Genomic DNA, 11,090 nt, shown 5'->3' with positions numbered 1-11,090 from the left:
AATGAATCCAGTAGATGGGTAATGATACCAATAGGCGCAAAGATTCTGCTGCAAGTTGCCTTTATTAACAACACAACATGTTTCGAGCTTAACAGCTCTTTATCGAGTGATTGATAAACTTGAGAAAAAGCTGTTCAGCTCAAACATGTTGTGTTGTTAATAAAGGCAACTTGCAACAGAATCCCTGCACCTATTGGTATCATTACCCATCTACTGGATTTATTGGCTACAATGTACAGTACTTATTATGATTATTATAATATAGCACTACTGAATGCATACTGTGTTCTACAGTCTTAATTTGATACACTTGAGGCACTATTTGTTCTATCTTGGCTTTAATTCAGTACAGAACTCAACAGAGAAATGACAGCCAAATTCTGAGACTCAACGGGACTTATCTGATATTGTATTCAGCATATCTGGTTAAAAGTATTGGAGATACGGCAGAGGCAGAGGAATAATTGTGATTGGGTGAGATAACTAGTGGCTTAATGTGCAGGACCTTCCCAGGAGAAGGGTAGCATGCAGTAACAAGTACTAAATTACACCGTAACCTTGAGCTGGCCTTCCCCAGGCAAGTTTTTGTATTTGTTATTGTATTTATAAAATATACTGCCCACTTCACAGACAGCATTATCCCTTTATATATATCCCTATGATTATATATTCCCATAATGAATACCTTTTATCATTCACCCCTTGATAATAATGTACCTGTTTCTGTATCAGCTCATATGCTCCGATGTCGCAGTTCGGGTCCTTCTTACGATCAATGATGACTTTTATGGTGTCCTCTAAAATACTTTTAAAGATCACACCAGTCACTGCTGTGGGTGAACTCATATCTGGCCTGGAATTGATCTCAATGAGCCACGGATTGAAGTTCTCGCTGAACATGAAATCAGCACCATAAATATCAAAACTGTTCTTTCTGTGCGTTACTTTGTTCTGAGAAACTTGCATAGTTTGATATATGATTTTCTTAATCCCTGGCACCATCACGTCCTCCCAGACGTTTTCTGCTCCAATCATGCATAGGTATTCCTGCAGTTTTCTATTAGACCATACATTGTCTTCAGGCAGCTCAGGGTGACGGGTTGGGCAGTTTTTAAACTGCATCTGGACGGCTCTGTTGCACAGGTGTATGGAGCTGCAACAACAAAGACCACACAACTGTCATATTTTGTGCTTGTAAAATAATTTAACTTGGTATAATTTAACTTTGCTGTCCAATGAGTTCTCTAAATAGCGAAAGACATTCCAACAGCTACTTACTTGTCCAGATTCTCCAAGTTGAAAGGTTGTGATGACATACAAATGTAATTTTCCTTATAGTACCAGATTGTCAGGGGGTTCCAGGCCGTTACTAAGAAAAACTGGCGCATATCAAACTTAGTGTTGTAAATGAGAAATGGCCTCTCTATGTACTTCTGTATCACCCACTTCTTTTCCACATGTCGGCTGTCATGGCTTTGAACAAACTTAATTATTTTTTTCACGCGATCCATGCAAATTATATCTGTGCAAAAAAACAACACATGTTTAGTCAGAGTCAGTCTTTCTGTAAGTCAGTTCCAATGTCATTTTTAGCAAATATTTCTATTAAACAGGAAAAAACATCTACAAAAAGTAGCAGCCATTAGAAAGACAACTGCGGAAATATAGAGATTCCAAGTCTACCACAGCAAATATCAACTACATTTCTTACCATTTAGTATGGCTGCACGAAAGAAAGTACAGTCTACTTAGGCATCAGAAATACTAGATACTTTGATATGGAGAATGTATTTTTCATATCTGTACAAATTACAGTAGTGAAGTGCCAACCCTTCCTGTAACTAAGACCTCCCCTGCTAAACTGGGCCAATCATTAGTGATGGGCCAATAAATTCACCAGGAGCAAATTTGAGGCACATTTAAAAGGTTTTGCCACCAGCGAATAAACTGCGGCAAAGATTTGCAAGCAAAAAATCCGGCGTGTCAAGAAATTTGTCCGAATATTCAATCATATTATTTCATATACAGAAATCTTGTTTGTTACAGTAAACTAGTTACAATGCACAGCTAGCCAATCTTCTGTAAGCACAAGCCATAATATATCACTATCCCCCATATGTAATAAAAAACACACGTTTGCCCCAGGAGCAGTAACCAATAGTAACCAATAAGTTTTCCTTTTAAACAGGTGACCAGGCTGAATCCTGGCCGAATCACAAACTGAACCCTGGATTCGGTGCATCCCTAGTAGGAACCCTTAAGAATAACTTATTTTCCGTCCCGTAAGATTACACGGTCACTATGTTTTCTTACCTCTTCCTCCGGAGAGAGCGGCTCTTTTCAGTATCCAGATATTTCTTCCTGTGTCGATATCCAGCTGTGGGAGTTTTGCCTGAATTTTATCTAAAACGTGGCGGCAAGGTTCAGCATACGTGGCAGAATTCTTAATCTCTGCGCCGGCGCTGTAACAATACATGGTTTCCATTTAGTGTGAGTTTGAGTTAATCACTGCCACCTTATTACATGACAGTTTTGATCTACAGTATGAATAAATTAACATATTATCAGGGGCGCTCCACCAATGAGACAAGCTGAGACGATCACCTCAGGCGGCAGCGCCAGAGAGGTTTCCAGGGGTGGCAAAAAGCAGCAGGTAGTGATCTCCCATGTACCTGACTATACTCTGCACTTTGCACCAGACAAAGAAGCGGCACAATGTTGAGATTGAGCAGGTTTGTTCAGTGCTGGGCCCAAAAGGTGCAATAATAGGATTACAGCACTTGTCCTTATGGACAACAGGATTTATAAGAAATAAAAAGAGAAAAATAAAAAGGAAAATGCGTTCCAGGCTGAGGTGCCCACTGTCATTGTTTTCTGTATATTATTTAGATAAAAAAACCCGTCTTCCAATCATATCTAGTGTACATTTCCATGGGTTGATTCTGGCACAACTTACTGTATGAGCTGATAGTATCCCTCTAAATATTCTGTCCAATCGGGATCCATCGCTTTAATTTTCTTGTCTATGTCCTTATTTATTGAGGGAATCATGAGCATTTTGCAGACCATAAAAGCCATTAAAATGACATTGACTGAAATAGGTGCAACACAGCCGTTCCTTGTAGTTTCTAGAAAAAAATATAGATAACAAAAAGCAGAGGTGGTTAGAGAACAAGTGGAAGCAAATTATATTGTAATTAGTGATGGGCTAATTTCTCCTGTTTCGCTTCGCTGAAAAAAAATCTCGAATTTCTAGCAAAATTCGCAAAAGGGCAAGAAATTGTCGTGAATTCGTGAAATCATAAAGTTTCAGTGACATTCACAGAAAAAATTGTGGAAATTGGACATGTTCATGAAAAAATCTTGAAAATATGACATTTTCACGAAAAATCTTGAAAATTGGAAATTGATGATGAAACGAGAAAATTCCCAGCGAATTTGTGTCAGTCGAATTTATTCGCCCATCACTAATTGTAATTTCAGAATTATGAACCAGGTGTATGGGCAGCTCAGCACAGGAATTAGGCAGAGCTTCTTACCTTCTGCTTGAACAGGCGAACTGTTTCTTCTTACAACCCATTTTATGATACTATACGCTGCAGTTTTCATGAAGTCATCTAAATAAAGAGAAAGAAACAAAGAATGTCATCTCTTATTTCTAATAGGGCTAATGACTCACCAATTCAGCTACTGTATGTTTTGCTTTATAATCAGATATAAAACTTTATGGAATAATTGCTTTAGAGAGCATGGTCAGACAAATGAAACTGCCAATTGCAATAGGAATCTAGTTCCTTTGGGAAAATGCCCCGAAAATTATCAGTGACTCTCAAAGATGTTTGTGGTTGTGATTGGGGATCAAAGAAAGCCAGGTTCCATAGATAATGTGAATATACATTCTGAATATTGAGTGCATGTTAATGTGCTCTTACCAGTAAATAACATTCTCCCTTTTTTATCCGCCAGGTCATAGCAACGTGGGAAGAATTTGTCCGCGTTCTTTAAATTCACGCACAGTCCAAACTAGAAAAGAGAAAGCACATTTAGAGGCACATTTATTAAAGGAAGAATTTCAAATTCATGTGAGTTTTTTAAAACTCTTAAATTCGAATATACTCAAAATTCAAATGGGGGTTATTTATAAAAATAAATTGAATATCTAAAATTGGGACGAATTTTACAGACATCGCATCAAATCAGACTAAACTCGATTCAAGTTTTTTCTCTGAAAAAAAAACTTGAATGTCAGGAAGGCTACTAACATGTCCAAATTGGTCCCTGGATGTCTCCCATTGACTTATACATGAACTTGGCTGGTTTTAGGTGGCGAATAATCGAGTTCGAGTTCTTAAAGGGTCAGAGTATGATAAATCTCGAAATTCGAATTCTAAGTAAAACTCAAATCAAGTTTGGATAATTCATAATTCGAATTTGAGAGATTTGACCATAAAAAAATCGAACTTTCAATTCAACCCCTTAATTAAATTCAAATATACTTGAAATTCAACTGGGGGGATATTATTAAAAAGAAAAAAGAATAACTAAAATTCGGACATCGTATCAAATGATTATGAGTATGTTAAAACTGGAAATTCAAATTCGAAGTAAAACAAATCCAGTTTGGATAATTCACAATTCGAATTTGAGAGTTTTGACCATAAAAAAGTAGAATTTTCAATTCGAACCCTTAATTAAATTTGAATATACTCGAAATTCATTTGGGGGGTTATTTATAAAAAAAATCGAATATCTAAAACTTTGACGAATTTTACAGACATGACATTGAATTAGACTAAACTCGATTCAAGTTTTTTTCTCTGAAAAAAAAGTCGAATGTCAAGAAGGCTACTAACGTGTCCAAATTGGTCCCTGGATGTCTCCCATTGACTTATACATGAACTCGGCTGGTTTTAGGTGGCGAATAATCGAGTTTGAGTTCTTAAAGGGTTAGAGTATGATAAATCTCGAAATTCGAATTAAAAGTAAAACTCAAATCCAGTTGGGATAATTCACAATTCGAATTTGAGAGTTTTGCCAAGAAAAGAAAATTTGAATTTTCAATTCAAACCCTTAATAAATCAGCCCCTTAGTGGCACATTTTCCATGACAGAAATAATAAACTTCTCAGAGTTTTATCATAATCAACTTGCATGTGACTGTAGGTAGGTAGGAGAGCAAACTCCAAGGAATATATGGGACCTTATAGCCTAGAAATAGGCTTCGCCCCCTGACCTGAATTTCATACTGTAATTTATACCCTGCATTGAGATTTTATGGATGTTTCTCCATTGTCGAGTATAGTATTAAAATCGTCAGTAATAACAAGCAATTCCAATCCCCAGCATCACCATAAAATCCATGCATTGCTAATAATGATATGAGCGTTGCAGTGATCCTGAGCAGCCCGTACTCACCTTGGTTGTAAAGCAGTCCGTGTTTGTATAGCTGTTCATCATCTGATCTTGTTCCACAATAGAGTAGGGATAATGGCGGTATGACCAGATCAGTGAGGGCTTTACAGAATAAGAAAGCTTCAGCTGAAAAACAGAAACATAAATGCACAAAATTATTTATAGAAGGTAAACGCAGCAAATTTGTAAAAAGATATTAAACTTTTCTTTAGTTATAGGACTTGTTTCTTTTCACCAGGTAATAAAAGTCGGTCTAGTTGTTGCTGCTATATTCTATACATTGGAAACATATTGTTAGCATGTTTGTCTGGACCCACAACACTACCAATATTTATTGAAATTGTATACAAATTAGGGCCTAATGGAGCCCCTATACCTCCTGGGGCCCCCAGCAGCCGCAGAGTCTGCTTCCTCTCTAGTTACACCCCTGCAAACAGGGGCAGTGCTCTGTACAGGCTTAATGGAGAACTCAACCCTAAAATTAAAAAACTCCGAACCCCCTACCCTACATAGACCCCCCTTCCTCCTCCCCTGAGCCTAAATGTTACCCTGTGCAAATGCCCCTAACTCTTTACTTACGCTCGGTATAGATTCAGGCATCGCAGTTCACGGGCGCCATCTTCAGCTGCTTCGGTAATCTTCGTAATGAGAGCGGCGCTTCTGCAATTTTCGTTCGTTTTGGCGCATGCGCAGTTGTTGCGCCACGCCGGTCTCATTCCAAAGATTTCCAAAGAGAAGAAGATGGCGCCGTGAACTCCGATGCCTGAATCTGCACCGAGGGGTAAGTAAAGACTTAGGGGCATTTGCCCATTGTAACACTTAGGCTGGGGGAGAAAGGGGGGCTATGTAGGGTAGGGTTTTTTAACTTTAGGGTTGAATTCTCCTTTAATGGTTTTGCACATAAATTTAGCCTGATTATTGACAAAATTATTTTCAGATCCCCCCACACAAAGTTACAGTCCTTCAGTTTAGAAATGAGGGGCACATTTATCAAGGGTAGAATTGAAAATTAACATTTTCAATTGAAATGTTAAGTTAAATTTTACTATACAATAGTTAAAATTCGATTTGATTTTAAAAAAATTTGAATTTTGAAATCCATCATGTACTGGCCCTTTAAGAATTAAAATTTGACCATTCACCACCTTAAATCTGACTAATTGCTGTTTTAGCCTATGGGGGATGTCCTGGAATCAATTTGGAGTCATTTGCAGCCTTCCTGAAAATTGAGTTTTTTTCGATAAAATAACTTGATTTCGATTCGAATTTGAGTTTGTGGGTCGATCCCATTCACCCAACTTGCAGAAACTCAATTTCATGAAATGAAATTTAGGGTTCAAACTTCCATGAACTCTAAATTTGACCCTTGATAAATCTGCCCCTGAGTGTTGTATCACTATCCACCAATGGGCTGACAATATAAAATAAAACATTTATAGCTTGCTCTGCTCTTTGTCTTGTAGTGATTGAGCTTTGGATTTACCTCCAATCCGCTGTCTGGATCAAGATATCTACTATCCCTCGCTTTTGCATCTGTTAGGGGGAAAAAATGAGATCAGTATTGATGGAGCGGCTAAATAGAATATACAGAATTTTCTAATGACGCCCGCTTCTGACAATGTATCTTCTATGTGTTAGGGAATATCATACAGTCTCTTCAATAAACCAAAAGGTTTCACTTTTAAGATGACTCGGCAAGCTCAGTTGCTTAAACGTATGTCTTACTGGGCATTGTACACTGCAACCAGGAAGAAGAAACCCCTTCATAGAGACACAGAATACTTGTTTCTTCAATAGAGACTGATATTTATCACATTAGGCGAGATAACTTGAAAGGTGTGTTTGCGAGAGTCTATCGTATGTAACAGCGGCTGATGATACAGTTGGAGGCACCTTTCATGCCACTGGTACTGGGCCGTAAGTATCAGTGGGAACTGCTGCAATTAACTATATCACTAAAGAAATAATATTGTTTGAAACCTGAAATGCCCAGTTTTCAATCACCGCTGCTTCTTACACAGACTTACCAAATGTAAAAGATATTTTCTGTATCCATCCTCTCCTACGCATGCTTTCATCGATGTGCTCAGCACGTAGCAGCCAGAAGATTTTCTTTTTCTGGTAGGTTTAAAAGAGAAACACATGAATTCATTTTTATAAACAGACATGAAAAACCCTCACTCTGTTGGGAGTCAAGTAATCACCCAGAATGTAATGCAGTGATCTTCAACCAGTGATCTAGCGACATGTTGCTTTTCAAGCCCCTTGATGTTGCTCCCAGTGGCCTAAAATCAGCTGCTCATTTTTGGATTTCTGACTTGGAAGCAACTTTTGGAGGCATAAAGACCAAACAGACCCATCTGTAGTCTGCCAGTCCACATAGGGGCAAATAAACCAATGACAGCCCTTATTGGGCACCCCTAGGAACTTCTATCATGCTTGTATTGCTCCCCAACTTGTTTATTTCATTTAAATGTTGCTCACTGGTAAAAGAAAGTTTGAGACCCCTGATATAACGTAATGGAGAGCAGGATTGAAGGCCAGCTCAATATCAGCATTTATTTAGCCTTTGTTAAACTGCTACTCCCAATAGGCTGGGATCTGAAACAACCAATTGAGAGTAATAATATTTCACTTACCCGAATTGCCTTTTCCAACTTGGCTTTAAAATATATGTGTCGGTCTGCTAGTATCAGTGACATATGTCGAAACTGTGGATGCACAAAACAGATTTTGGGTTAGTTTGATTTATTTAATAATGGCACAAAACAGGAAAAACAGTGTCAATTCTAGGATAGACTTTGGAAACAGAAAAAAAGTAAAAAGTATTTTTTTGGATACTTCAACCACCAAAGAGGATAATACGACTTTGACTTTGATTCGAAGTAAAATCATTCGAATAACCGACTATTCAATAATCGAAGTACTATCTCTTTACAAAAACTTTGATTTCAATACTTCGCCAAATTAAACCTGCTGAAGTGCTATGTTAGCCTATAGGGACCTTCTAGAGCAAGTTTTTGGAAGTCGAATTGAAATCATTCGATCGATCGCTGAAATCCTTCGAATCGTTCGATTTTAATTTGACCACAGGATACCCTAATTCGCTAAAAAAAACGTCAACTTCGATATTCGAAGTCGAAGTATTTCAATTTGATGGTCGAATTTCCAAGTATTTTTAAGATCGAAATTCGACCATTGATAAATCTGCCCCATAGTGATTCCACAGAGAGATAATCCACAAACATTTGCTTTTACCTTAGGTTTGTTGTCACTCTCTGATTCACTGTCTGATTCACTCTCTGATCCACTGTCTGTATCAGCGACTGCATCTTTTATGGGAACAGCTGCAACAAAATGAATCCAGAGGTTAGATACATTGCATGGAAAAGTTCTAGTGACAATTTGTGACAGTTTGAAGGCTATTGGTTTGTAGGGAGTTGTTATATAACAACTTCCAGATTGGGCATCTTGTATGTAAACTACAGAATACTTGGGTTTTAGTAGAAACTGAATTTTTATGAAGATGAACAAAGTGTACTAATTCACTTTTGAAGACTTATTTAATACAGACTTACCTAACTCAGTGGATTCTTTCTTCACAGGTTCCCTGTTCTGAAGACTTTCCTCGATGGCAGGATATTCAGTTTTCTGGTTGGTTTTAGAAAAGAGACAAGCGAGTTCATAAATTTTTGTAAAAAAATGTTTATTTACATTAACATTGATTTAAATTTACTACTTTGCATAGGTTTTTCTAGTAAAAAAAAAATGTGATTAGCAGGGGCTCATGGATTGAAAATTGTCTAGCGTAAATGACTCAACTGTGATTATTCATTTGTTTGGATAAATGAATATTATTATCTTATTAATATCCTGGCCACATTGGTTTGTATTTAATGATCTCTATTCTCTTTTAAATGGGACTTTTATTAAAATAGAAATTGACTCTTTTGGAGGAGTGGCTCTGGTAGGTCAAGATATACAAGACTACCTAGTAATAGAAATAGACTCTTTTTGGAAGAGTAAATCTGGCAGGTTAAGATGAAGAAGACCTATCTAACAATAGAAATGAACTCCTTTTGGAGGAGTGGATCTGGCAGGTTAAGATGTAGAAGACCTATCTAACAATAGAGATTGACTCTTTTTGAAAGTGTGGATGTGACAGGCCAAGATGTGGAGGACCTATATAAAAATAGAAATGGAGTCTTTCTGGAAGAGTGGATGTGACAGGTCAAGATACAGAAGACCTATCTAACAATAGAAATGGGCTCTTTGTCGAGATGTGGATTTGGCAGGTCAAGATGTAGAAGACCTATCTAACAATACAAATGGACTCTTTTTGGAGGAGTGGCTCTGGTAGGTCAAGATGTAGAAGACCTATCTTATAAATAGCGTGCCACATAGGGTTCCTTCTGTCCTACCACTATCAGGTCACAGCATGGCCAATAGGAACAATGGCAATATACAATATAGAAAAACTCAATAAAAGTACTAGGATAGAGTAGTGAATTGATTAGAGAAAAAGAAGAAATAAAACCTAGACTTGTTACAGACATTTAAAATTGCATGATAAATATACTGTAGATCAACTGTATAACCTCAGAGAGCAAATCCACAGTCATTCGTTACCTGAGTATCGGTATCACGGTCTGCGTCAATGATTCTTTCAGTGTCCGTAGTTTGCTTGATGAAGTAATCTTCTATTGGGAAAAAATGGCACAAAATGAATCCAGAGGTTAAATACATTGCATGGAAACATTATAATGGCAATTTCTGACAGTGTATGCTTAGGGGCAGATTTATCAAAGGGTGATGTGAAATTTCTTATTGAAAAAAATCAAATTTTCAGCTAATTTTTGTATTATTCAAATAGGGAATATTCTAAATTCGATTTGAATTTGAAAAAAAATCGAAAATTATAATTTGAAATTTATCATGTACTATCTCTTTAAAAATTTGATCCTCAACAGGTCTGAGATGCCGGATTTCCAGATTCAGATTTTTCCATCCTCGGGCTTTAAAAAATTCCGAAAAATATGTGCTTTTTTAAAAGTCTGATTTTATATTAAAAAAAAAAATGTTGTGATTTTTGCAGTCAAAGTTTAGTAAATAACCTACTTAATCATAGAATACACTGTGTTTATGCCATTGGGAGTTATGTACAGCTGGAGGCAACCTCCATGCCATTGGTACCTTTTCTTGAAGTGTTTTTTATACAAGCTTACCTAAATAATAGGATATTATCTCCTGAATATCCATTGTCGCCAATCTTTCCATGATAGCAGGGTCAGGGTATTCAGCGCTTGGTATGTTTGTTTCCTGATTTTAGAGAAGAGACACATGAGTTAATTAATCTGTATAATATTAGTTTTTGAAATTAATCTTCAATAGTTAGCATGGAGGTCATGGTGTTATACGGTTATAAGAAAAAGGCTGAATTAGTCTTGAATATAATTAGGAAGTTAAAAAACAGTAGATTTGTGCCCAACTTGACCAATAAGGTGTTGAGCAAAATGTGGCTGATTCCAGGGCCTGGGCATAGACATGATCAAAGGGCCCTATGTAGGTAAGATGGGAGAGGAGAGCATCAGTGGTCAGATTTGATGTTTATCCCTTAAAAACATTTTTAATTGTTCTATAGACCCTCCAAAGCATTTGAATCACATGAAGATGTGGGAG

General features: G+C 37.1%; 2 protein-coding genes across 2 annotated transcripts; both read right to left on the bottom strand.

The window, feature by feature from the left end:
• Positions 1-636: 636 nt before the first annotated feature.
• Positions 637-3,617, bottom strand: LOC121399197 (tubulin monoglycylase TTLL3-like). The gene is made up of 5 exons (XM_041579247.1): positions 3,540-3,617; positions 2,957-3,128; positions 2,314-2,462; positions 1,279-1,522; positions 637-1,153 (listed from the first exon to the last, which is right to left on the bottom strand). Exons 1-5 carry the CDS (start codon positions 3,607-3,609, stop codon positions 637-639), a joined length of 1,152 nt encoding a protein of 383 aa, XP_041435181.1. The 5' UTR covers positions 3,610-3,617.
• A 176-nt stretch (positions 3,618-3,793) lies between these two features.
• LOC121399195 (protein monoglycylase TTLL8-like) lies at positions 3,794-10,670 on the bottom strand. The gene is made up of 9 exons (XM_041579238.1): positions 10,637-10,670; positions 10,041-10,111; positions 8,990-9,062; positions 8,670-8,758; positions 8,051-8,122; positions 7,439-7,529; positions 6,895-6,944; positions 5,415-5,537; positions 3,794-4,023 (listed from the first exon to the last, which is right to left on the bottom strand). The coding sequence occupies exons 1-9, from the start codon at positions 10,668-10,670 to the stop codon at positions 3,859-3,861; spliced, it is 768 nt and encodes a 255-aa protein (XP_041435172.1). The 3' UTR covers positions 3,794-3,858.
• Between the last annotated feature and the right edge of the window lie 420 nt (positions 10,671-11,090).

Source organism: Xenopus laevis, chromosome 1S, assembly GCF_017654675.1.
Source record: "Xenopus laevis strain J_2021 chromosome 1S, Xenopus_laevis_v10.1, whole genome shotgun sequence".
NCBI lineage: Eukaryota > Metazoa > Chordata > Amphibia > Anura > Pipidae > Xenopus > Xenopus laevis.
Note: the sequence above shows the minus strand (reverse complement) of the source record. Positions and strands in the feature narration are given on the sequence as shown.